The sequence below is a fragment of the Rousettus aegyptiacus genome, unplaced genomic scaffold (genome assembly GCF_014176215.1).
Source record: "Rousettus aegyptiacus isolate mRouAeg1 unplaced genomic scaffold, mRouAeg1.p scaffold_m13_p_7, whole genome shotgun sequence".
In the NCBI taxonomy this organism is placed as follows: Eukaryota; Metazoa; Chordata; class Mammalia; order Chiroptera; family Pteropodidae; genus Rousettus; species Rousettus aegyptiacus.
This window is the reverse complement of record NW_023416310.1, coordinates 33,951,617-33,977,414: the sequence shown is the minus strand read 5'-3', so window position 1 is coordinate 33,977,414 and position 25,798 is coordinate 33,951,617. Positions and strand designations below refer to the sequence as shown.

The 25,798-nt window shown below is 43.8% G+C and overlaps 1 protein-coding gene across 4 annotated transcripts in view; it reads right to left on the bottom strand.

Annotated features, from left to right (window-relative positions):
• The window catches only part of SPTBN1 (spectrin beta, non-erythrocytic 1), a 180,130-nt gene that overhangs the window by 5,973 nt on the left and 148,359 nt on the right, over positions 1–25,798 (bottom strand). For 3 of the 4 annotated variants that reach the window (XM_036224202.1, XM_036224203.1, XM_036224204.1), the window contains 14 exons: positions 21,224–21,370; positions 20,106–20,369; positions 18,493–18,717; positions 17,940–18,029; positions 17,484–17,765; positions 16,683–16,813; positions 15,198–15,402; positions 14,440–14,814; positions 9,962–10,206; positions 8,631–8,769; positions 7,816–7,900; positions 5,822–6,018; positions 4,583–4,695; positions 3,804–3,867 (listed from right to left, as the gene is read on the bottom strand). In XM_036224202.1, coding sequence (XP_036080095.1) covers positions 3,804–3,867; positions 4,583–4,695; positions 5,822–6,018; positions 7,816–7,900; positions 8,631–8,769; positions 9,962–10,206; positions 14,440–14,814; positions 15,198–15,402; positions 16,683–16,813; positions 17,484–17,765; positions 17,940–18,029; positions 18,493–18,717; positions 20,106–20,369; positions 21,224–21,370 — 2,562 coding nt within the window. Of the gene's footprint in view, positions 1–1,488; positions 3,868–4,582; positions 4,696–5,821; positions 6,019–7,815; positions 7,901–8,630; positions 8,770–9,961; positions 10,207–14,439; positions 14,815–15,197; positions 15,403–16,682; positions 16,814–17,483; positions 17,766–17,939; positions 18,030–18,492; positions 18,718–20,105; positions 20,370–21,223; positions 21,371–25,798 lie in introns of those variants that run through there. The other variant, XM_036224205.1, reaches the window with a different exon arrangement.

The following is a 25,798-nucleotide window of genomic DNA, read 5'->3' as shown; positions in this document are numbered from 1 at the left end:
TCCCAGTTAGACTTTGGAACTTAAGAGCTGGAAGGAAATGAGGCAAGTCAACAAACATCAATTTAACCACATCTGCCGAAGTTGTATCGTGAGTGGGTTGTAGTTTGTGTTAAAGGAGCTGGAAAAGCCAATCACAGTCACTCAACACCACACAGCTATTTACCCCCAAACAAAGACAGAACCAGGGCCTTCCCCATCACGTGTTGGTTGATCACGGAGCCTTGCTGCACTGAGACGAGGAAGCCCAGAGACAGCCAGGCTTCCAGCGGCTCTGACCCTTCAGGCTGGAGACGTCTTCGGGAGCTGTTCCTTCCCAAGCTCATTTATATTGTAACCCTCATGGCTTTGCGGCTTGGGAAATGCAGTAGGGTCTCGAGTCATTATCGCTTTCAGCCTGTGTACCATCAACTGTGTACCATTAACTGTAGCAGCCCCCGGCTGGCACGCCCAGGGCGTGGGATCAACGCGTTACTAAAGCTGGGTGCGGCTGACACTGCAGTGGGTTACAGACAACCTGCTCCCCTCACACACGGACAAACATGGAGGTGTCAATGGCAACGCTCGTTAGATATGTCCCCCACCACTGCTGCCCAGAACCAAAATGACACCAAATTAGCAGCGACAACCCCAACAGGGTAACGGTAGACTGGCCACCACTACTTGAACACTCAGATATGTCAACTCTCAGGAACTGGATCTCTTGTTTAGGTCTTATCTAAGTGTCTGGGCAGGAGTCCCAAGTTTATATATTCCATCTATACAAACTATCACTGTTAGCATCAGGGTTTAGGATGAGACCAGAGGGTATGCAACTTAAGGGTGTTTTTTGACTGGAATGCTTTCTCTGTAGAGCAATGTGGAAAACGGATTCTTAGAGAAGAAAGGCGTGGGGGGTGGGGGGTGGGGGGACGCATGGTGATTACGCTGGCCTTGTAAGTGACGGCCTGTGAACATGTGCTTATGAGCAATACGCTCTTTAAATGTTTCTCTTTCACTTTTAAAGGAGAGGGGAAATAACAAAAATAAAAGAAAAGAAAAGAAAATAAAACTCTGAGTCAAAAGAAAGGGAGTGGATTTTAAAGTTGACAAATCTGTTCTGGTGGTGTGAGATTTCAGGAAGCTTCTGGTGGGGGTGAAGTGTGAGTTTGGTCTGGAAGGCCTGAGCCAGGCATGAGTCCAGGGAGACATGGAGTTAGTGTGTATAGAAATCAGGTTAAAAAAAAATTAGTGCTGCAGATGTGACTCGAAAACTGCTAGTGACAACAATGACCTGGACAGAGGACTATTTATTTTTAAAAGGCTAAATTTTATCATACTTGGTCAGACTTCAAGGTAGGTAGGTGAAGGCCAGGCAAGCCTCTTCTGGGGGAAATGCTGCAGCAAAAATTTTTTTCTTTGGAGTTAGAAGGAAAGAGAAAACCCCAAACCAGTATGCAGAGATAATTAATGTTTATGCAAATGAATCACTAACCAAGAAAACAAGAAAAATAAAAGGAACAAAATGAATTTTAATGGACATGTGCTTAAGCATGCCAACAGACAACACACCACTAGAGACAAACATCAAAAGCAAATCATAGTGCTATGACCAAACAATGGGTACACGTGGATACACCCCCATCCCCGACCCCATGTTGCTTCTCTTTAGCGATTAGTCCAGAGTGCTTTAGTGGCTGAGTACACCCGAGATATTTATATCACGAGGTGAACACAAATGCAACGTGACGACTAGTAGCACAAGAAACACCTGATTGGTTTTCTAAGTGCATGAAGCAACATTATTTTCATGTTCATTAACTTGAGTCTCTGCACCATAGCTTAAAAATAATAAAAAGGCTTTTCTTCTAATACAATCCAATTGTAATTAAAAATAAATTCGTTCTGGCAAGCTACAATTTAAAAATCTAGATAAAAATAGGCATGAGAACAAATGCCCAAAACATCACTCCTTTCCTATGTGCTTATGTGGGTTTTTTGGGGTTTTTTTTTTTTTTGGTCTTCTGAATACAAAAAGCACAAAGTTGGGTATTAACCTTGATAATACAAAATTTAAACATATATTTATGGAAACATCACATATACATATAGATCAACGACACATGTAATTTGGAGCCAGAAACAGACGGCAGGGCTCCTTAAAAACCAGAGACGAAGCAGTGGTTTTTTTCTAAAATGGAATTTGGTGTGTTTTAAGGCAGAGACCCAATAATGGTGCACACTACCCCCAGAATTTAAGAAGCTTGGCATCTATCTATATACCCATCTACAATCACAAGTAGATAGATATGTACATAGAAATAAGGAAAAACAAACAAGATGCTATATGATGTTATCCTGACAAAAGAAAAAAAAGACATGCATCATGAAATGAAAAGACAAATCAGACTTAACTCATGGAGAACACATATCAAAACAGGTTTCTGATTCCACTATTATCTAAATATGGCAAATGAGCAAGTGAGTGTCTCACGAGACTTTGATGTAATATGGATTTTTTTTTTTTTTTGTCTTTATCAGTACCAGGAAATCACCTCTTTCATTAGCTTTCACTCCTAAGGAACAGAATTCCTGTTAAAACATTTTCAATCCCTGCTGGTGGTCTGATTCTGCTGGTGGTCTGACAGATGTCATCCAAAAGGACTCCTTATTAGAGAACTCCATGAAAAAACTTCACTTTCGTTAAGAAAATGAAAAATGAATCGGAAGATCCATACGAGATATACAACAAAGCTTCTATCTAGGACCACCCTAAAATTACTTCTGAAGCCAGGAGGTGTGTGACTGCTCCTAGGGGTGGCCCACCACGTGCATCATTCAAGTAATCAGGGTGAAGCCGATGGCTTTTGCTCTGTGTTTGAACACCACTTTGATACCCTAAAGTCATCCACTGAATGGACAGGCCTGGAAGTCCAGGAGGCAGGCTTCCCAAACATGCTGAGAACTGCTGTCACGTGCTGCACTACAGCGGTGCCAACGGTGACCAAGGTAGAGGTGGCAGCAGAAGTCAGCGGGCACTTTACTCCTGAGACTGGCTGCGTTACCTGCTGCAAGTAAGCCCAGAATTCTCAATTCAGGACTTGGCAGAAAAAAATGAGGAACTGGTTTGTCAAAAGTAATGAATATCCAAGGGTCTCAAAATACTTGAGATTCTGCATCTAAAAATGAAAAGAGCTTCCTAAGTAGATCCAACTTCTTTTTGTTCCTCGTCATTTTCAATAAATGAGTGCATCCTTCATGGCATGTCACGCAGGTGACTTCCGGTTTTAATCTTAGTACTTAAAGTCTCATTCCTCATACACCAGTCTTTCCAGTTACGAGTAAACTATTTTAGGTTAATAATCTCTGTAAAGGGGGCTACATATGGTGCAGTACTGCACCCTGTTAGTATAACTGGACATGTCATACCTGTCGGATTCTAGTTTTCTTCTTCATTTTGCTGTAATCTCATTAAATTTCAATTACTCATGTAAGGCTTTCGCTGTAAAATCTCAATAAAGTAAAAAGCTCACATAAACAAAAATAAGTATGTTGCTTTAAAGGCAACTGAGCATCCATCAGTTAAAAGAGTCGAATAAACATGAATTAAATGCAAACAAATATGAAACCAAGGAAGGCTATGAATTAAGTAAAACTGTAACACTGTGGGTGAAGTGGAAGACAAAAGGTCAAACCAACAGGATTTGGAAAGAATGGTTCTTGACAAATGGTAGTGAACTTCACAGTCCAGACCAAGGCTGGTCACTGGCTGTCCGTCTGCTATTAAAGTTTTTGTAGTTTTGGTAGGTTTGAGAGCGGTAACTAACCCGTGGAGATCCCTGCTCAGCCGGCAAACCATTCTGGGAAACTTGCTCTCCTTTCGAAGTATCCCTGTTAGATAAAGGTGGGGTGGGGGTGAGGGGTGAGGGATAGGACAGAGGAGGGAAGGGATGGGGAAGAAAAAAGAAAAGGAGAAGAGGAGAAAAACGGTAAGAGTGCATGGGGAGAACAACATCAGTCAATCTTGTCACTAGCTTTCTCTCAGAAAAACATATGCAGCCCTCCTTCACATAATTTAATTTCTTTTTAAAAAAACTTTCCACGTGTTTCAACCCAACCCTAGACAGAGAGTAAGACTGCAGGCATGTCCCATAAAGGCGGTGGTAGGGGTTGTCATGAAGCCCTTACCACAGCAAAATAATTAGCCTCTCAGAGAGAGAGGATAATTTCTGTCCTTCATGTAAAATCACCCAGAACGTTCGAAAAGCATCACCATAAAATCACTGGCCTGACACGTGGGTGGTTGGCTCACTCCATCCACTTAATTGTATGGACATTCTCAGAGTGTGGGCACGTGCACATGGGTGCAGTGGAGAGGGCACTGTGCACATTCCACTTCTGCCACCTACACAGCAATGTGACTGTGGACAAGTCAGTGTTCTCAAAGGTTATCCGGGAGGGACTACACAGACTCTAAAAGTTCTACAGAAGTAATTAATAAGAAGGACATGTGGTTAGGCCTCACATAGCACAGGCTTAGAAAAGAGGCTCCCTAAACCTCACTTGCCACTAAAGCTAAGACTCCAGCGGCAACTTGGTGACTCACCACTGCTGCTGGGACTCGGTCTCCTCAGAAACCTTCGTGCTCGGCTCGGGCGAAGGCGGCCGCCTCTTCCTCTCCTCCTCCTCTTGCTGTCTGCGCACTTCCAGTAACTCCAACTAAGGAAAAACATGGTGACTTTCAGCAGAGCCCCAAACTTTGCCTCTTTTAGGAAAAGCGTTCTAAAAAACCCAGGAAGTCCTCCAGCCTGAATTTTCTACAGTAGAGCACAATGGCCAACCAGAAACTCTAACACCTATGCAAAATGGTATTAGGATCTCGGAAATTGCAGCAACAACTCAGAACTACAGGACACAGAGCCCTTAGTAATGAAACAAGCCTATTTCATGGGGTGGCAGAATTCCTATGAGTTGTCTCTATGCCCCCAGGGACACTGGGTTTAACCTCTAAATAACTATGCAGCTCTGAACTCTGCTTAAGAAGAAAGGCAGTGAGCCTGAGGGTCCACGCTAGACCTCCCATCAGAGCTCAAACGCCACTGAGACAGAGCTGTAGTAATTCTCAGGAGGCTTCTTGTGCTGTGGTAGTAATTTGTGTTCAGCCAAAACACAAACAACACATAAAAAAGCCACAGAACAGTCTAATTGAAACTAAGCCATTTCATGCACAACATGCATGCACGAAAATTATTCCATTTTAGCACAAAGGTATGCAGATACATTTTAAGTCCCCAGAATTACAGAGATCAGAAAAGAACACCATTTTTGTAAACCATAAAGAACTGGCTTTCTACCAGGAGTGTGAGTGTCCTGGGAAAGAAAACACCAGTGAACAGGCCCTATTCTAAGTAAAGCCTTTATGTTGATAGAAGAGATTATCAGGAATGGTGAGATTTTTCAGTGGTCTAGTTATGGTGCTGGGAATTCTAATTCTGAAATTCTGAAGAAAATTATAAGGTTATGCTCCCAAGAAATCAAAGCTTCTATGAGATACAGGAGGAAAAACGGATCAAAAGAGAAAAGCAAACCCCAATTAGTCAACTCCCAGGCAAGAAGCTGTTATCAGTGATCATAAGCCGAGGTGCTCAGAAAACGACTGAGGAATGGTGGCACGGATAGTATCCTCAGGTCCTATACCAAGAAAGTCACCAATTTCAGGAATATCCTTACTGCTTTTAAAAACAGAGGAATAATGTGGATTTTCCAGTCTAGGAGGCAAGCAGGAGGGAGAGGCTGCCCCTGAGAACCAACAGGCCCAGAACCTCAGTGTCCAGCAGCCACTTACCGTCGTCAGCCTCTCCAGGGCAGAGAACCTCTCGTCCCAGGTTGCTGCAGACTTTTCAAAAGCCTCGTGGCGTTTGATGAGCTTCTCCACCTCGTCCACACTCTGGCCTATTTCTCGGCTGGACAGGTATGGCTCCTGTCCGAGCAGCCAGGCCTCGGCCACGCTGGCATCCCTTGAGAACTGATGGACCTCCAAAACTGCACAGGGTACCAAGGGTGAGAGCTGGTGAGCAGTGACTTGGCAGTCAGGGACGGCAGTGCCCTCTGGTGGCAGCTGTCTGCCCAACTAGTTTAAAGTCTATATCAGGGCCATCTAACATAAGCGTAACATGAGCTACCCTTGCAACCTTAACTTTTCTAGTAGCCACGCTGAAAAGAAAAAAGGTGAAATCAATTTAAAAGCATATTTTAGACAAGTTGATATATCAAACTGATATCATTTCCAACTTGTGAGGAGTATAAAAACATTACTACTAATAGGTTTTGTTTTTTTCTTCTGTCTTTGAAATCTGAAGTGTATTTAGTACTTACAGGACACCTCAATTTGGACCAGTCACATTTCACGTGGACAGAGGCTATCACACTGGACAGCACAGGCTAAGAAAGTACAGTCCGCTCACTTAGCCCTACGTGAGTGAGATAAGCCTCAGGGCCCGGTAATTCACAATCCACACGCAACCAACCAGATTATGCCGATGGAGCAGGCATTCATAAATCACCCTGGGGTTGTAGTTCTGTTTCTTTTCTTTGGGGGACTAGGGCTTTTTAGAGGGAAGGAGGATATGGTAGCACTATACAAAGTGGGGACGATATGGGCTAAGGCTTTTGCTTTACGGGTTCTGTTCCTCCACATGTGAGGGAACACCGCAGAAGGCAGGCCGGGGCTCGGTGTTGACCTAACTTTCACTGCCATACACCTCCAGCAGCATTGCTTGAGGCCATATGGGTGAGAGATGAACAGTGGGCAGCATCGGCGCCCCCAAGAGTTACTGGCTGTTTCCTCACCTTGGTAGCCCAGACATGGCCACGAGGAAAAGGCCACCACTGCACTAGGGACTTGTTGCCTCACTATGCCTAGTTCACAGCGGGGTTTAATATGGGTTTTGCTGAATTAAATTGAACCTGCCCTGGGAATTCTCAAAACTTACAGACCAAATCCTCATCCAAAGATTGGTCAAAAGTGGGATTTTTTTCGAAGGAAGGTTCTAGGCCCAAGGAGGTGAGGTGACTTCAATAGGTCGTTTACATACCTTTTAGAAAAGGCCCCTTGGGTTTTGTTTCTAGTAAGCATTCTTAGTGTCTGAGGACAGCCCAGAGCCCCAAACACAGAATGGCAAAGTATGGCAAATAATGCTTGAGTTGGGCTACTTTTAGTGTTCGTACCTATTATTAAATGCATTCCTAATACAATACATGATAAGCTTTGTTTTAGCTCACATATTCCTTTATAAAAAGAGATTAAAAGTACATCTACTTCAGAGGGTCACTGTGGGAAATAAATACAGAAAAATATATAAAACACTTAAGATGATGCCCCAGTTCACTGCAAAACCATTATAGTTATTAGCTTTTATTTTGTTTTATTCTTCTAAGAGCAGCAAACATAAAACCTGTTCAGGTTAACTTTTCATCTTCTTGACTGCAAGAATAATTCTTAAAGATAACTGTAGGAGGGGGGGCTTCTGTACTCTCCAAGACGGATACCAAATTCTGTCATGCCCATGCTGTTCCTAAAGAACACCCAAATCCCACTTACAACACTGAGATCAATCATAAGATAAACAAAAAATAATAAATATGCCACAGGGAACTACTTAAAAATACCTGGTGTGAAATGGTGAGATAAGACATTAAAAAACAAACAAAAAAACAGAGAACTCCAAACATCATAAGTGATAACACCACATCGAATCAACTAAAGCGAGAAAATAAACTTGCATGCTTTCAATATACACCCAGAAAGAGCAAAGAAAGAAAAACCAAGTAAGTCCTTACTCAGTCTTAACCACTCCCATCGGTCTTCCCACTTGTCAATCATTTCTTTTCTCTTTTCTGTCAACTGAAGTAACTTTTCCTTGATCTGTGAAAATAAAAGGATCCCCGGACCATCTTAATAGAATATACCATTTCTTCCCAGTTTTCCCCTTGATAGGCCACTCCATACACGAAAAATACATATTTCGTAGAGATCACCACTAAGCCAAGAAATATCTAAGGACTGCTTACTCTAGCTGCATACTAAAGAGGAGAGAAATGCACGGGGTGCTGAGAGGAAGGCTGGGTTCCACCTCAAGCTGCTTTGTCACAAAAAGGCCAACACTGCCCTGAGCCCCATCCAGACTCGGGGGCTCCCTCTGGCAAACGTTAGGTAAGAGAGAGAGGGACAGAGCCCTAACCTCTATGAGAGAACGTCCACTCCCCTGGAGAGAGCCACACACAGACTAACCATTTTATCTCTTCATTATTATCATCATAACTAGAAGTAGCAACCGCCCACTAAAGAACAAACTGATCTAGGGTACATGACAGAGAAGGAGTATCACCTGGGAATACTACTGATGAAGGTGAGCGAGGACAAAATCTCAGCTCAGGGCCTTCAAAAACTGTCTGCTGTGCCACAGGTTTACTGGCTCTATGCCTAGCATCTGAGTAATTGCCTTATTCTACACACACAGGAAATATATACACGCATGTGCACGGGTATATAAAAATGTAAACACACACACACACTCACTTACAAAATGAAATCATTTTACATCTTAACACCAGCTGCACCCACCCCGTGGCCCCAAAGCAACATGGCACCTTACCTCCTCAGATGCGTAGTGCTTTCTCGCCAACAGGGATTTCCCAAGTTCAATGCAGGTTGTGAAACTGTCATTACGAGCATCAATTTCAGCTTTGATACCTTGATGATTGTTCATTAATAGTTCAACAGATGATACATCCCTAAAAGGAGATAAATAATACCCCTTCTTTAGGAGATTAAGCTTTTCAAATAAATATGTAGGTTTTGAAACACATAATTAAATTTGAAGGAAACTATTGATGACACAATTTACCTTTAAATTCTGATTCAGAATGAGCTGAGGCTGGACCACTGCAGCTAAAGCACGACGACAGTATAATTCAGGACCAGCTATGCAAAACGTTTAGAATGAAGCTACTCTCATTTTTTTAGGAGTGTGCCTGAATAATTCAAAATGAGTGCTATGCAGATACTGGAAAAACCAGTGAATTTCTATTTAAACTTTTATTCTGCAATGCAATTCAGACTCTCTAAGGTATAGAGCCATCATCAGCAGGGACACCCTCCAATTGTACCCCATTGAGTTAGCTGCCAAAAGTTCAGGACATGTGCGTTCAAAACAGCAACTGACATCCCTTCCTTATTCAGACATGAAGAGACACACAGAGGGAGAACTAGCTTAGATCAATGACTGGCAGAGCTGAGAGCTTCTCATGGATTAAAATCTATGACCAGAAAGTTCGGATCTAGGAAATACAGTTGCTATATATACATACATACACATACATATGTATATATGGGTGAAGTTAATTTCTTAATTACAATGAGAGCTAGAGTTGGCAGGGGTGAACTGCAAGTTATATATGTGTCTGCTTGTTTATCCATTAGCTTCTCTTTACTGCTTTGCATGAAACACAGCCAAGAGAAGATACACAATAAACGTTAAATAATCATCTTAATACACCATTAAAGCAGATGCTAAGGGTTAAGAGACACCGTTAGCAATGTCTATGAAAAGGGACAGAATGGTTTTGAGTCTAACAGATACAGAGAACTCAGAAAAGCCAGCTCATCCCAATGATGAGGCAGAGCTAGTGGTGCCGAAGGTACATGGCTGCATGTGCTCTGCAGACGAGGGCAGGAGGGCCTGGGAGGGTGTGGCACATGGGGCAAAAAAAGGGGAGGGCTTGACAGCACTGGACCCCTTATTCCCTGACAAGTGAGTGCAGGAGGCACGGAAGTGGTGGCAGCTCCCCCCAAACTCCTCCCCATCTGGCTCTAGCCTCGAAGCTCTCAGGCGAGGCCCCCGGTTCTCTCCAGAAGACCCCATCCGTGCATTACTCAGGGTCAGTTAGCTGGACTTCCTCCTGCCCAGAGGGCTAGGAGTGTTACCTTGGCTTCTCCTGGGCTTCGATCTGCCGGATGACATCCTCCATCCACAGCATGAGATCACGCACCATGCTGAAGAAGCGGAACTTGTCCCCTGTGTCCACCAGCCGTACCCTGCGGCCCTCACAGGCGTCCAGCAGGGCTTTCCAGGCTTCCAGGACCTCGTTCTCCCGCTTCTGGATGTCGTCAGCCTTGTCACCTGCATAGGCTGCCTGCAGGCGGGCCGCATCTTCCTGCAGCTGCCTCACCTGCAAAGCCGGCGGGGAGACAGCGAGGTCAGACATGGGGGCCTTCTCTCCGCCCCCCCATCACTCCCTTCACACATGCCACAAGCTGCTCTGTTTGTGCACTAATGGGAACCCCAAGTCATAATGGGGCCACTGCCCCCTAAGAAGCCCACAACTTCATCAGGGAGATCTGAGTCACAAAAACCTAAGTTTACTACAAACGTCTTGAACCACATTAATAAGTTCTGCATGAATGATAAAACAAATGCAACGCTAAAGGAATGCAGGCAGGGAAGGGACTTTCGTCAGTCGGTCAGGAAAGCGACCCTAGAGGTAGCCCGGGATATAAGGATGACACAGAAAACACATGGTTTATCTCCAGATACTAAAAAATTTAAAAACACCTTATTTGCTCCTTCAGGGTAAAGACAATGTTTTTTTAATCATGAATGAGAAATTCTCATGAAGGACACATTTTGAAAACACCTTTGCCATTGTGACATGATAATATTGCTAAAAACAACATACGTATCACCTGTAAGAGCACTCACAACGGGACGTTAAAACTTGAAAAACACAAAACGCAGCTTCTAATGTGGTTGGAAAAAATGGATTGATGTCAAAGGTAAGATTTTAACTTGTAACTTGCCAGGTTTCAAAACTTAAATTTCAAAACCTGTAGAAGAGGAAATGCAAATGGACCTTATGAGAAGATATTATGCGAAAATACTCTAATTTGCCACTTATCAGTTATTAAAACTTCAAGTTGGACAGTTCATCTGCCAGTGTGCTGAGTCACTGTTGATAGGAAAACAGGCCACAACTCCTGCAGAAGGCAAATGGGCAGTACTAATCAAAATTATAAATGTAAGTCCTTTCGATTTTATGATTCACTTTGAGGAACTTGTCCAACATAAACTCTTGCACATTTAGAGAATGAAATGCATATAAGGTTATTTATTGCAGCATTGTCTATATAAGCAAAAAGATGGGAAATAAAGCAAATGTCCCACAGCAAGGAACTGGTTAAATTAACAATGGCACGTCCATACAAGAGGCGCCTATGCAGTCATGAAAAAAAATGGGCGGGGAGGAATTACTTTGCAAGTTATGTAAATGTCTGTCCACCTGAACCTAATAGACTGTTAGAATGAGGAAAGGTTCTGTGTACTCATATACAAAGTGCTCTGAGATGATGGCTAAGTGGAAAAGCAAAGGGCAGACAGTGTGCATAATATCTACTTTCTGTGTAAAAAATGGAGGAAAAACAAGAATAGGCTTTCACCTTATTTTGAGAGATAGAAGGGAAGAAATGCCTTTACAAGAGAAACTAATCCGTAGCTATTTCATATTTTTAAAAGTCCTTCTGTTTTATATATAGCCCATAAGGTATTAATAATGCCATACACATATAAAATGTACTAAAAATATACACATATGGGTGAATGTACACTCAGTGTTCACTTACTAACAGGCTGTGTAATCAGAGTCTACAGACGACACTTGTCCTGGAAGACAGGAGCCGTCAGATGTCTGTGAGGGAATCCTCAAGTATATACCAAGTGGGGGGTGTAGGTGGGGTGAAAGGGGATGAGGGGAGATGACACTGTGGCTTGAGGGGAGGTTGATCACCGACCCCAACTACACAAAAGGATTTTAGGTAGTGGTAAGTAAGGAAAAGAAGTTCCTACAAAAAATGCAAAGAAGAATCAGTAGGGTTTCTTTTCCATGGTAAATGTGACGTCCATAGTCTAAGAGACTTTTGGAAATATTAATTATGGCTCAGGTATGACCCGAATTACAACGAGCAAGTTCCTAGGAAATTATTTGAAAAACAAATTTCCTATACGACTAACCAAATCCCTCCAAACGAGCAAAAGAAAAAAATCTTTTCTGTGCCTCTGGCTGTTTTAAATTTGCTCTTACAACATAAAAGCAAGGTAGAAAAGGATAGCAAAAGTAAAAATTCCCACGCGTTAGCCACTGATCTGAGGAATCGCTGAAGACCATCATTTGGTGCAAATACCGTATTGTTTCCTCACGTCCCACCACCCTGTACAGAGCAGAGGACGGCGGTGGGTCAGGATGGCACCAAAAAACACCACCAGCACTGGAAGCCTGCACCGAGCGCCTTCCCTTGTGCTGTTATAATAAGCCTGGTTGAGTTAATAGCTGCAGGAGGGACACACGCGCTTTCACAGGTGGAAACGGCCTGCCCCTGCGGGTATGGGAGGTGGAGACTGTCGGGCCTGCGGGAGTGCATTCCTGCCCTGGATGTTGCTACACCTTCGATGGGCTCCCTCATCCCTCTGAGCCTCATGAAGTGAAGGGATTTAATGACAAAACAAGGAAGCAACTCACTTGGCATATACCCGAGGTTCCCCTCAGACATCTAATGGCTCCTGTCATCCAGAGTAAGTGTTGTCTGTAGACTTTGATCACATAGCCTATTAGTAAATGAAGATTGAATATACATTCCCTCATATGTGCATATTTTTAGTTACATATTTTATACATGTATGGCATTACTAATATGTTATGTGCTTTACATAAAACAGAAGGAAATGTAAAAATATAAAACAGCCACAGTTACTAGTTTCTCTAAATTCTAGAAACAAATGACCCTACAGGTGCAGAGTAAAGACCCGCTGCTGGTAAGGTGTTCCAACTCCGTCTCTAGGCATTCCGAAAGTTCCCCTAAGCTGCTTCTGCTGTCTAACGATGGTTAGAGGACAGTCACAGAACTCTTGCTATGGCACATGTTTTGCAAACATCATCTCAGTTCTCAATATGTCACGGAACTGAAGTTGAGAGAATAAATTTAACTTGCAGCAATACAGAGTGGTGGGTCCTAATTCACACCAGAGTCTGCCCCTGACCTAACCGCACATCTGGACCGCATCGTCATGGACCCTTACGCATTCACATGGTGCTCCAGGACCCCTTGTGCAGTGAAAGCCTTTGAACATGAAGCTGACAAGCTTCTGAATGGCAAGTCTTCACACAGAGCTGCAAAGACCACCAGCTCTGAAGGAAAGACTGGAAACCATACAATGTGTGGTGGGCCTTTTTAGATTATGCATGATGCAGATCCTTAGCCACTCCACGTATCACTTTTAAATATCCCCTTGACACCTTCCACCTCCTTGGTGGAAAAGCTGCATACTCGATCTGAACGGAACCCCAGCTGTGATCTCCCTCTGCTTCTAGAAGTGGCAAATCAAGGTGAACTGAGTGGACAATGGCAGTGAAGGCGGACCCTGCAGAGAAGCAACCCCAAAGCACGGCAAAGAATGGTAAAGATGAGGCAGAGATCGAGGGTCAGACCACTGCTAAATCGGGGCTGCCTGTTTGTATAAATAAAGATTTACTGGCACACGGCCATGCCTTTATTTTCATACTGTCCATGGCTGCTTTATGCTGCAGTGGCAGAGCTGAGTAGCTGCAGCAAGGATCGGAGGTCCTACAACACTGAAAATATTTACTTATCTGGAATTTGCAGAAGTTTGCAAACCCCTGCACTAGATTATCAGTGTGCTCCTAACAGACAAGAACAAAACCCCTGACTTCTTTCAGTGCTATTATCTTTAATAAAACTGAGTTTTTCTCTAGAACCATGAAATTTACGAGGAAAAAAGATACAATTTGTTTTTCATCTAAAAACAAAATTTTTTAAAAAATAAGAAAAACTGCAGAACCTAGAGAGCGACCTATGGAGTGATTATACTACAGATTCTTCCTGATACAGTGTCATCACTTCGTCAAACATCTTTTAAACAAAGTCTTAGTATTAACTGTTTTACGCTGGGGGCGAAAAAACCAGGCATAGTAAAATATTAGAATCTTGTTTTATCTCTTTTCAGATATGTAACTCAGAACTTGGTTGAGGGAAAATAATAAGGCATTATTCTGGAAATTATTCTGGATGCATATGCTAACAATAACACAGATTCCTATTGAGAAGATCTATAACTTGCAAGTGTTTGTGTGTGCATCTGGTTTCTTTATTTTAATCATGAGGATGTTTATCTGACAATGTCTGCAAATATGACAAACTTTTAACTTTATGGACTAATAACTTCTCCCAAATGCAGCATTATACCACTGTGTGTGCATAAAGACGTATGCATTTAATTTCAACCATTCTTTGAGGTGCATTTTGAGCAGCCAAGGAACAGAAAGATTCTCAGAGATGCGCAAAGACTCTCTATGGAAAGAAAACTTCCCACCGCCCTTGGGAGCTCCCCCACCCACCTGAGTGCCCAGAGCCTGGATGTCATGCTCGAATGTGGTGTGCATTCTCTGTAAGGTCTCCACTGTGTTCTGATCTCTCCCGAGCTCCTCAGGGAGTTTCTTGTGCTTGTCCTGTATGCGCCCAAAGATCTCCTTGGCATCATGGTAGAACTTATGCAGTTCATAGGAGGCGGCGAGAATCTGCGTTCTCGTGTCAATGAGCTCCAGCAGGTCAGCCCAGGCTTCGTTGAGCCCGTCCTTCCACTCGGCAATAGTGGCAGCATCCGAGTGCCCAGAGTTGATGAGTTCATCTGCCATGTGATTGACCGTGTCCACACGCTCCTGCCCAATGTTCCCTGTGTCTCGAGCAAATTCCCGGAACCGTTCTTGTAACATCTGAAAGGGAGATGGACGTAAAGACATCAATGAGACTATTATGAAGATTTTATTTCTTGATCACATGAATATCTTTTGGAAAGAAATAGTAGTATGCATGACTTGATAGATATTAGCTCTGAAACCTCTTAGCAGGCTTCCTTCTTATTCACAGCAGCTGAGTAAGCTGCTGGGGCTCCATCCTCTTTTACTACTGGAGAAGGGGTCCACTGAGGCTAAACAGCCTAAGTCAAAGTTGCCCAGCAATAAAAACGGAACTGAAACTAAATCCCACGACCTCTAATTTGAGTCTAAGGTGTTTTATCTGCTCACAAGGAATGCAAATGGAGTTCCACACCCACAGCTCATTGCATGACCACTTGGGCTCTGCTGAGAGTACTTGCCGTGACATGCTCGTAGTCTTGTCCCAATTCATGGGACCCTGCAACCACCTCCCTTTCCGCGATCCACTGCTCCAGGTCGTCCACCTCCCGGTTGAGCTGGAATAGCCTGTGTCTCTCATCTAGCTTGCCTCTCCTCTCTTCAGCAAGGTCTTTCAGACCTGCATACAGCTTATCCACTTTGGACTGCCGCATGCTAATGCGCTCACTGAAAGTGGAGGAGGGCGGTAGGGGGGAAAAAAGACCATAAATGTTAACTTTCCTTCAGGGAGAAAACAAATGAGGTAGAAATGCCAAGAGAGCCTATTACACAAAATTTCCTGAAGGGAATTTCTGGTTTACATATTGGGCCTAAAAAACTCTAAAGTTTGACTTCAACTTCAAGTGAGGAAGAGCCAACACACAAACAAAACAGTAATTAAGGCAGAAGGCCCTCCAGCCTGGTGGTGGAGGGAGGGGAGAGGCACTAACTCTGCACCGCTGGCTCTATAAGTCAGGGTTTCCTCTGACGGTCAACGTTAGGGCCAAATCCAGGAGCCGCCTTACATTCTCAGGCACCATGCCGCCAAAGGGACAAATGATATCCTCATCCAGTACACATCTTTACCTGGCTCTGGGCTGTATGAGCTTCCTGCCAGGAGAGCAGGCCCTGATGTTCCTGTTTTGTGGGTCCCAGGTATGCTGTGTTCCTGTCCCTCCCTCTAACTTCTCCCCAGTATGACTGTCTTAAACGGGGATGCAAACAGACAGGGCCTGCCGATGCCTGTCCCTGGGGACCAGGAATGCCACTTCCCATGGAAACCTGACCACAAATACCTGAAAGACCCCCTACACCAATACAGCTGTTGACCTCATCTCCAACTTGCCCTGGATATTGCACAAAGCCGATCCCCTTCCTTTCTGAATCACGAAGGCAGCTATATGCACAGAAAGCCTAAAATGACTGCCCCTGGAGTTAATACAGTAACGTAGTATGTAGTTGGGTGACCTACACACTCACTCATTTCTAATTTTTATTTTTATTCCTAAGGGATTCTAAGGACCTGATGTGTAAGACTAGGAGGTGGTATCATTTGGTTCTTCTTGGGAGTCCTTTTATTTTATAGGTCCATGTATTCTTGTCTCCCACTGCTCTTAAAATTAGTAATCTCCTAAACTGAAGATTTTTTCAACCCAAGGGTATAGATGCTTTGATAATCTGTATCTGTGCAAATCAATCAATACTTTTGACTAATGACACCAATAATCTTTCAATAGGGCCTTGACTATATGAGATAGTTAACTGACAAGAGTAATTTCCTATATAATAGTTTACCTTTCTTATTCGGCACAGGTCTACTGGATCTGTTTTAAAAATGCATCCCAAAGATCTATGTTACCAGTTACTCAAGATGAATGCTACCATTTTCTTTTAGTAAAGACTAGAGTAAGACGCCCTTACTAGGAGGAAATGAGAGCCTGGCCTCACCTTTACAAAACGGCACTCACCTTTCAGGATGGCTGTCGGCCACCAGGGCCCGGCTGGTCTTGGAGAGCTGATGCACCGTCTCTGCATAGTCCTCCACAGCTTGTTCCAAAATCTGGTGCTTCTTCAACATGGAGACGGCACTCTGCTCATCCTGCAAGGAGAACAGACTGTCACAACCACAGCCATCCCCTCCAGCCCGTTACCAGCTTAAAGAGGGATGGGGCGGGAGGATCATCGAAAGAAAAAGAAACAAAACAAAACAAAACACAGAAGTATGATATGCGCAGTGGAACACACAAGCATTTCGAGAGCATCAATATGGACTGGACTGTGGGAAGACTCTGTGAAAGACCAACTTGAGGGGACTGAAGCATGACTGAGACCCCTCTGCGGTATGAAGTAGAGCCGAGACACACCAAGTATGCACTGGCCGGCTGAAAACTCTTCACAGTTTAACAGATATGTACATGACAGCCTTCTGGAACCTGAAAATACTTTCAATTTGTCTCAAAAGCAACTCATATGTTGTAAAAGTTAGGCAATCCTATAACTAGAGAGCAAGAAGGACTCTGGTAAATTTCTATTTAAAAAAGAAAGGGAAGACCAATTGTTTGTTAATGACACACCAGCATTTAGACAAGAAAGCTCTGTCAAGGGGAAACCATGGTCGGATTTTAGCGACCTTCGTCATGCACCATGGCACCCCCGTTAATACTCCAAAGGCGGCAACGAGATGTTTCACACAGACATAGCCACCAGCAGAAAACGAGCTCAGGGGCTGCGTCTGAGGCTCCTCTGGGGCCAGAACCCTCCTCCCTCACCTTGGCCTTCTCCTCAGACATCATGTACAGCTCCTGCTCGCTCATCCACGCCTCGGCCTCGGCCGCGTCGAAGTAGTACTGCTGGGCCCTGTGCGCCTCCTCGAGCCGCCTGTGGCGCTTCTCCGTCTCCTCGATGAGGAGGCCCCACAGCTGCTTCAGGTCGGCGAGCCTCTGCCGGATGGTCTCCGCACTCGGGCTGCTGCTGTCGCTGACGATGTTCTGGCTCCTCTCAAAGATGTCATCGATACGAGGCTGGTGCCCCTGGATTTCTTTCTGGAGGGTCTGTGGGAGCAGGGAACACACACACAAAGGGCTTGCTAAACTGTAACAGCATACTGTTTACGCCAAGCTGTGAGAGCCAAGGAGAAATCGTAAGCCTTCGAAGCTCTCTCATGTTCTCTGTTTTGTAATCTGGAGCAGTTGTCAGACTGAGCTAGCCCAAGCAGAAGTGCTTACCTGATTTTTCTTTATTAACAGCTGCACAGTCTGGAGGTTGTGGCCATGATCCGTGGAAGTTGCCAAAGGCATCCTCTCTCCAACCCACAACTGGAGAAAATTGGAAATAAATGGTCAGGACTGGTCAAAAAGAAGAAATACCTGACTCAAACGAGTAGAGCAGGGACAGCAGGGAGGCCAGCTTGAGAGTGAGTGCTCGAACGCCCTGGGAACTGCCGCTGAAGGGCCGGCCCTTCTCCCACAGGGCGAGGGCTAGTCTCCCACACCTTGCTTCATCCTCAACGCTGGGCTTGCTGTGAGTCCTCATTCTTTATTTTTAAAATGACTCCTCTCGGGACATTAAAACACTAGAATATCTTTAGGAAACCAGACGGAAAAATGGAGTTGCATTTCACGTGAGGTGGGGGGAGGACCCTCAGAATACACCTATCACAAGCTCTGACAGCTCAGCTTGGCAACAAGGTGAGTCAGGCAGAGAAGTGAGAACACGGGCTGCCAGGAAGGTCAGGCCAGGTTTACGAAAAAGCCACTCGAGTGGCGAGGGTCTACTCACAATCTCGTCCTCCACATCCCTGTTGAACTGATGGATCTCTTTGGAGGCCAGCAGGTTATGCTTCCTTTCACTCAGGGGCTCCAGCAATTCCATGAACTTGGTCTGCACAGTGAGGCGCTTGCTGTCCACCTCGTCAGGGCTCTCGCCCTCCTGGCTCAGAGCCTGGGCCTGGCTCTGGAGCTCCTCGATCTCCTTCTTCCGCACCTCCATCTGGTTCTCCAGCATCTGAGAGCAGGAAACAGACCAGATTTCACACCAGAGACGAGGGTAACACAGACGGTCCCCATAAAATGCTTGTTTTTGGCACTGGCTAAAATGGAATATTGAAGAATATAAATTTATACAGTGGACAGCCTATGAAATGGTTCCTAACTTCTTTCAAACTATCGATTAGCATTTTGCTCCATCAGCCAAGTAAAAAAATAATCCCTTTCTAGGATTTTTAAATTTGGGAGCAACGGTCAAGTTTATCCAGGGCCTAGGGAGGGAAATAACAAGGAAACAATTAATTATGGGGAAAGGACGGTTTTCATCTGCTTGTTCAGAAACCATAACAATGCTGGGAATCAGTTTAGGGAAGGAGTAAAGCCTTGAGGTTCCAGTTCTTTTAGGCAAGAAGGATAGCTAATGTTATCATCTTCCCTCAATTTATTCAGTCAGTGCGCTGGTTTTTTTACATACTTGGATAATCAGCTGAAAACATACTGTTCATTGACATGAAGAAAATGGGTAAAATGGAAAGAAGAGGTGTCTCACTCTGTAAACATCACACCAAGAAGACTGCATACTCTGATAGCTTGAAGACAAGGGGGCCACAACTGGGAACTGGCTCCCTTTATAGGAGGAGGAGGTAAACAACTATGAGTAAAAACCACCCATGAAAAAAAACTCCTTAACACCTCATGACCTGAGGAGCAGAGAGACCAAATCATTTAGCAAAGGAAGGGTAGGTGTCACTCCGGATGAAGAAACAAGCCTAGGTTCTCAGCAAAGATGCTTTCATAGTGACTGGTTCTGAGCAGAGCGGCTGAGCCTGGGATGCGGATGCACACCCTGCAAACCGGTCGGGGGAGCCACTAGAAGATTCTGCCACCGATTTGCTTTCTCAACCTCAATGAAGCTTTTTTCTCACAAATGTGAAGTAATTTATAATTATAGATTATAATTTTCCATTAATTCATTTTCCCTTAGAGTGCAATATATTGTGATATAAAAAAAATAAAATTTTATTAAAAAAAGCACTCTGAACAACTCTAAGAACTATTACATACCTAGATGTTCTACAGCAAAGTATGTGAACATGGTTACTTTCTTTCATGTAAACTGCAGAAATGAATGAAAGGAATATTTGCTCAAGTGTTAAACGACGGTACTATCCATTAACTAAGATGATAATAATAAAAATGTATTCCCACGCACAAACACCTAATGCATCTCATATTGTTTCTTTCCAGTTGATTCGGGAACGTCCCGTGGTGCTACCGGAGCAAACGTTTTGCTGGGTTAAAATCCCTTCACATAGAAGGCAGATGGTTCGGAACACAGTGGATGCGTTAACACTACAGCAGTGAAAGGGGAACAGGCCCACATAGGTGTCTGCCTCGCCCACTTGCCTGTTGCTTTTTCAGTAGGATGTTCACACTGGTAAGGTCTTTGCCGTAATCATCAGACTGGATCTGACTCTCCAGGCCGTGCAGCCATTTGTCCAGATCGGCACAGCTCTGGGTGAAGAGCTCAGCCTTGTTTGCATCAAAGAGCCGCTGGGCCTTGGTCTGGGTGGTGGATTCAAGGACTTCCCACATTTTATGTAAACCAGTGAGTTTCTCCTTCACCACGGCTTCCGTCTCGGGCTTTTCTGAAATGAGCTGCATTCCTTCCTAGAAAACACAAACCACTGTGGTTATAAATAAATAGTTTGCCAGAGAACGAATGTCACTGTGAAAAACAAACCTAAGATTATTTGACTGTGATTTACTCATTCATTCAAAACACAAACACAGTCTCTCCACGTGAAGTTACTATTCAATGACCTACTCTACACACACTACACAGGTTTCATGGGAGTCCAGCAAGAAGTGATTTCAGCATGCTGAAGTAGTTTCAACTAATGCTAATAACCTAAGACTTCATCCCCTCCACTCCACCCACAAAAAACCGTAATACATTTTTTTTAACTGTTAAGAGTTTGAAACAACATAAAAAGTATGTCGGATGAGAAGAGAGGATGGGAAACGTCATCATATTCATGTTAGTTATGGTGCAACAAATCTCCCTATGCTGAAACAACACATTTTAAATTATTATAGTGCCTAATACATAGTAGGCACACAAGAAAAATAAAGAAATTAAAAAAAATCATACTATTTCTAAATTCTGTGCACCTGAACCTGATTAGCCTGCCATAGTCCAACATATGTAATGTAATCAAGAGAGTAGGGACCTTGCCCATGTGCACAATGAAATCTAAACAGCTAGTACTCATGAGAAGATAAATTGAGTACTTTGCACCACCCTGTGGGGCTTCTGCCTTTCCCTCTCCGGCTGGGCTGAAGTCGAGAACTGGTAAGTGAGCTGGGACCGCTACTGGCTGTGTACCTTCTGTATGTGGCCAGCTAGGACTCCCGTGTTCTGGAAGGCAGGCTAAGTACAAAGGAACTCATTTCCAACCAGTTCATTTTCTCACTGTGGCCACACAGCAGAAATGCGAAACTTATCAAACATTTTAACTCACCTTCTCAATTTTGTCAAGCCATTCTTTGTTGGACGCGAGTTCTGCCATGAATGCTTGATGCTTTAACCATTTACTGTGCAGATTTCTGGCTTCATCGTAGGACATGTCCTGGGCTGTAAGCATCTTTTCATTGATCCATAGAGATAGCTAGGGGGGGCGGGGGGGGGGCAGGGAGGAAGGTTTCAGAGGTTATGATAATAGACATCAGCCCTTTTTTTGCCTGGAAAGAGTTGTGTTATGTCATACTATATATACATACTGCATGTTTCTATGCCAACAGACAACCAAATATTTACTTTATAACTTCTGATCCGTCAAGACAGGTATCTCCCTGAGCCTTGCTCTAAACTATGCATCTAACATTAAATCCAGAAGCACAAAAGCTCTGTCAGCCAGCTTTCAAACTGTTTGGCACTCTTAAATATTAAATAACCTTCCCCCAACAGAGGACTGTGTTTAAAATTCTGTCCTAACCAGTCCAAGTCACAACCTTCCTTCTCTTCCAAATATCTGTGCCAGCTATACTACATTAATCATGATTGACTGTCTTTCATCCCATTCGGTTTTCTTTTTACTTTGTTAGTTCTGTCTATCACAAAACAACCAAAAAATCCTCCTCTTTTATATCTCCCTGCCCTTCATGGTTTATCTATGGGAATGCCAAAAATGCATAAATAAGTCGTCATAGGGGTAAGGCAACAATGATGCCCTCTTAATGGTTCCATTACGTGTGAATCACCTTCTCTCCTTTTTCTATGGCCACTACTTCTCTAAAGGGCTTTCCATTCAGACCTAGATAGAACACTTCACAGGACTTGATTTTGAGATCCAACGTCTCTACTTGGATCTGAACTACTTGGAAAGCCTCACCAAGCCCGCCAGCTGCTGACAGATCTGAGAAGGGAATTTTCTCCATGAGGCTCAGGCTGGGAGTCTGCCAGCCCTGGGCTCTGGACACGCTTCTCTTGCTGGCTCTCATCCCAATTCACCAGGCTCCTCACTGCCTGCCTGCAGTTCGCCATGATAGGGTGCTAATTCCTACCCCATACACAGTGCTAAGCCATGAAGAGCTTCTTGTTTGTCCAGGAGGAAGATACACAAGGGACTACAGAGCCAACCTGCACCGAAGCGGTGTCCGTTCTCCAGTGAGACCATGAGAAGCCCACATTTACACCAGTCGCTGCCACAACAAACTTGCCCCTGAACTCCTCACTCCTCCATGGCCCTGTCTCCAAGTGTTTAGGAAGGGTGCACAGAGCCAACAGGAACCCTCACGGCATCAGTACTTCCAAGGCCGTTCCTGTGTACGTGGGCGCTGCTGGGAAAGGCTCCCCCACAAACTCACGTAAGCAACAGAAAACCTTTTCCATGGAAACACCGTCCAGGAGGACGATGCAGGTCCTGGGAAGACCCCTGGCACTGAAGGTGGCAGGTCCCCGGCACCACCTCACCTTTCTCAGGCTATCTGCCTACCACGCAGGAGAGGGTGGGGGCTGAAAGCAAAAGGTTGCAAGATCTTTGATGTCACTCTTTATTGAGGGAAAAACTAGTAAATCTCATAAAGCCCTTTGTAAGCAAGAACAATAAATTTACTACATAACAAAAGACATTAAATTTCCTATTTTAAAAGAATTACTTTTCGGTAATGTAAGTAGCTAAAATCTGAAATGCTATGGCTGGTCATTCAAAGGGGAAAATAGGTTAAAAGGAAACTAAATGGTAAAAATTTCCCCTGTATTTAACTAACACACACACACGCATGCACGAGAAAGAGAGAGAAAGAGAGAGAGAGAGATTAAACACAATAGAAGGCATTTATCCAAAGTATCAAGGACATTCACATATTTTCACTCTTCATAATCACCTACCCAAGAGAGATTTAAAAAAGAGCTACATAAAAATCAGAGGCTTATAAACAAATCTGTTCTTTGCTGAACACATCACCCTACAGATTAAAGCATCAAGGGATGTAGCACAATGAAAGTGATCTATGGAACTTGCTAGTTCATCAGCCCTTCATCAGCATTCCAGAATCAGAGCTACAGTTATTATTTGTGGGCATTTAACAAAACACTCATTCCGCGCAGAAAAGAACACTGTGCAGATAGGAAAAGGATATGACAAATGCTTTGATCACTGAATTAGGCTAAAAACAAAGCACTGAACTCACTACCCCTGCACCGCACACATCCAGTTATAGCACCCTCCTTTAAAAAAAAAGGAAAAAAAAAAAAGCACCAGTTTCAGAAAGCAAGAGGTATAGCGTGAGGGAATAAGACAGAAAAGCAGTACCTTTTAAATTATTCATTTTCCCCCCAGGATACATTAAAATAACACCACTAAAATTATGGTGTTTTTAGCACCCTCCAAAGACAACTAGGACTAGGTAGACCCCTGCTCATTCCCACCATATTGCTGCTGCAATGAGCTTCCCCATCCAGGCACTGTTTATTGTGGGGGAGTGAAGGGGAGGGGGGTGGGGTGGGGGCGGGGCGCAACAATGGCAGTATCACAACCCATGCCTCCTCCAGTCGAGGCACCCACGAGGAAAGGGATGTGACAAAGGGACAACCTGGAGTCCTTAGGCCTTGAAGAATACCAACAGCCAGCAATGGCATTAAATCTAAACATCTACCAGAATTATAAGTAGATTTGCAAACACACACAAACTCCATTCTCAGAAATCCTGGTTTAAAAGAGGAGTATTTTAATGTGGCTGAATGACACAAAGTTTACAGCCAAGGAATAACACAGAACACCCCTTTGCTTATACATGTACTCCAAGAGTTTTGAAACACCCAAACTTGACCTAAATTTCACCACTATGTGGAAACCATACATGTTGATGTGGGACATCCGACACTCCCAGCAGACACCATGGCTGTACCAACTTTAGGAGGCACGAGGAAATTCTGAAAAAATACACTCTGGTGACTTGGCAGAGTGGTCACAAGGAGACCTGCAAATCAACTCCAGGACAAAAAAAAAAAACTCAGCCAAAACCTTTCTGTATATTTTAAGGGGAAATCATGCAAGACTGAGCCTCCTAGGCATGTAGTCACTGGTGCTGTAGTACGGAGTGGACTTCTTGTAACCAAGGATGGCAATTTGGAAGCTCTGAAGACTTACTAATTGCTGGGATTTCACTGGAAAGGACTATCATTTTATTGGCTTACTTTTTGTACACATTTCTATGTATGAATCCACGCTTCTGTCAATGCAAAGCGGGTTGGAAATTTCAACTGCATTTCTCCTGGGTTCAGTCTCTTGCTCATTTCCTGGCATTCTTCTTTTCAAATTTAGCCCAGGTTTCAGCAGGGTCAGGTCAATGAATTTCAACTCATTAACCTGCCCTTTAAGCAAGAGCAAGGAATCCCACTGATTCCCCCCTCCTCCCCAAATACAGACTGAGGTTAAAAAGAGTCACTGACAGTGCTTCAGGGGAAACTTCAGGGTCCTACAAGGACCTCCAATGTGTGAAAGGCACAGCCCCGGCCACAACCATCTCCTGATCTCTTTTACCCTCCAATGTCAAAGGGCCACTTGGTATTCACTGCAACACAACATGCAACTCCACACAGCGAACTTCAGATCGTATTACTCTTCTCTTTGCTCGATCTTGGAACATGTATGCCTCTTTAAGTGAGCAACCTATTGAAACGGATTATTACTGCCTGAAGTCGCTTGAAGAGACACTCCTGTCTTTAGCCTATCTGGCTCCAGGCAAATTCCTCAGAGACCTAGATTCATCAATGTGGTGCTGAAAACAGACAGACCCTAAACTACACAGTTTAAGGGCTTCCCTTCTTAAATTAAGGTTTAGCTGCTGGAGCACACTGCAAGATTCACAACATGACAGCAGTTTAATGGACGTGAAAGATCGCTTCTGTGACAGACTGTCTAACACAACAACTGTTATTGGAGTCATATTTCTTTTGACACACAGCCACATGTTTGCGTGCAAAAATGTTTGTGATGATTTGAGTCACGTTCTTAGGACAAAACCTGATCCTGCCCCATATGCCTTACTCCTCTCCCCACCCAAGGTCCCTGCAGCTTCACTTGAATATTCTTCAATCCATTTTTACCTCTGAAGCAATTTAGCCTAAAAAATCCAGAGAAGACTGAATCACTCCATTGTTCTCTGGCAGATAGAGAAATACGATGTGCTCATGAACTCACACGTGAAGTCAGCTAGATGCTTTTCTCCAATTAGCTTACAGAGAACGGTGTTCTTCTGGCCAATTTTAGTTTTCCAAGTTTGTTTATGCATGTATCGGGGGAGCATGAAGTATTATGAGAACCATCAGATTAACACCACATGTTAAAACTCAGAATTTGAAGTCAGGATTACCGTTCTTGGCACATTACGCTCAAATCTAAGAAGCCAGAAAGATGTATATTTTAAAGTCCTATGTAAGAAAGAAACTCAGTATTTATGTTTTAAATCTGTGCTTCTCACCTGGGTAGCCAGTTCCTTTTAGTTCTTTCCATTCCATTGGAAAGAATGTACATTGCTTCAAACAATTAAACTAACAAACGTTTTTAGGTTATAGAACATTCTAGGTTATTGAT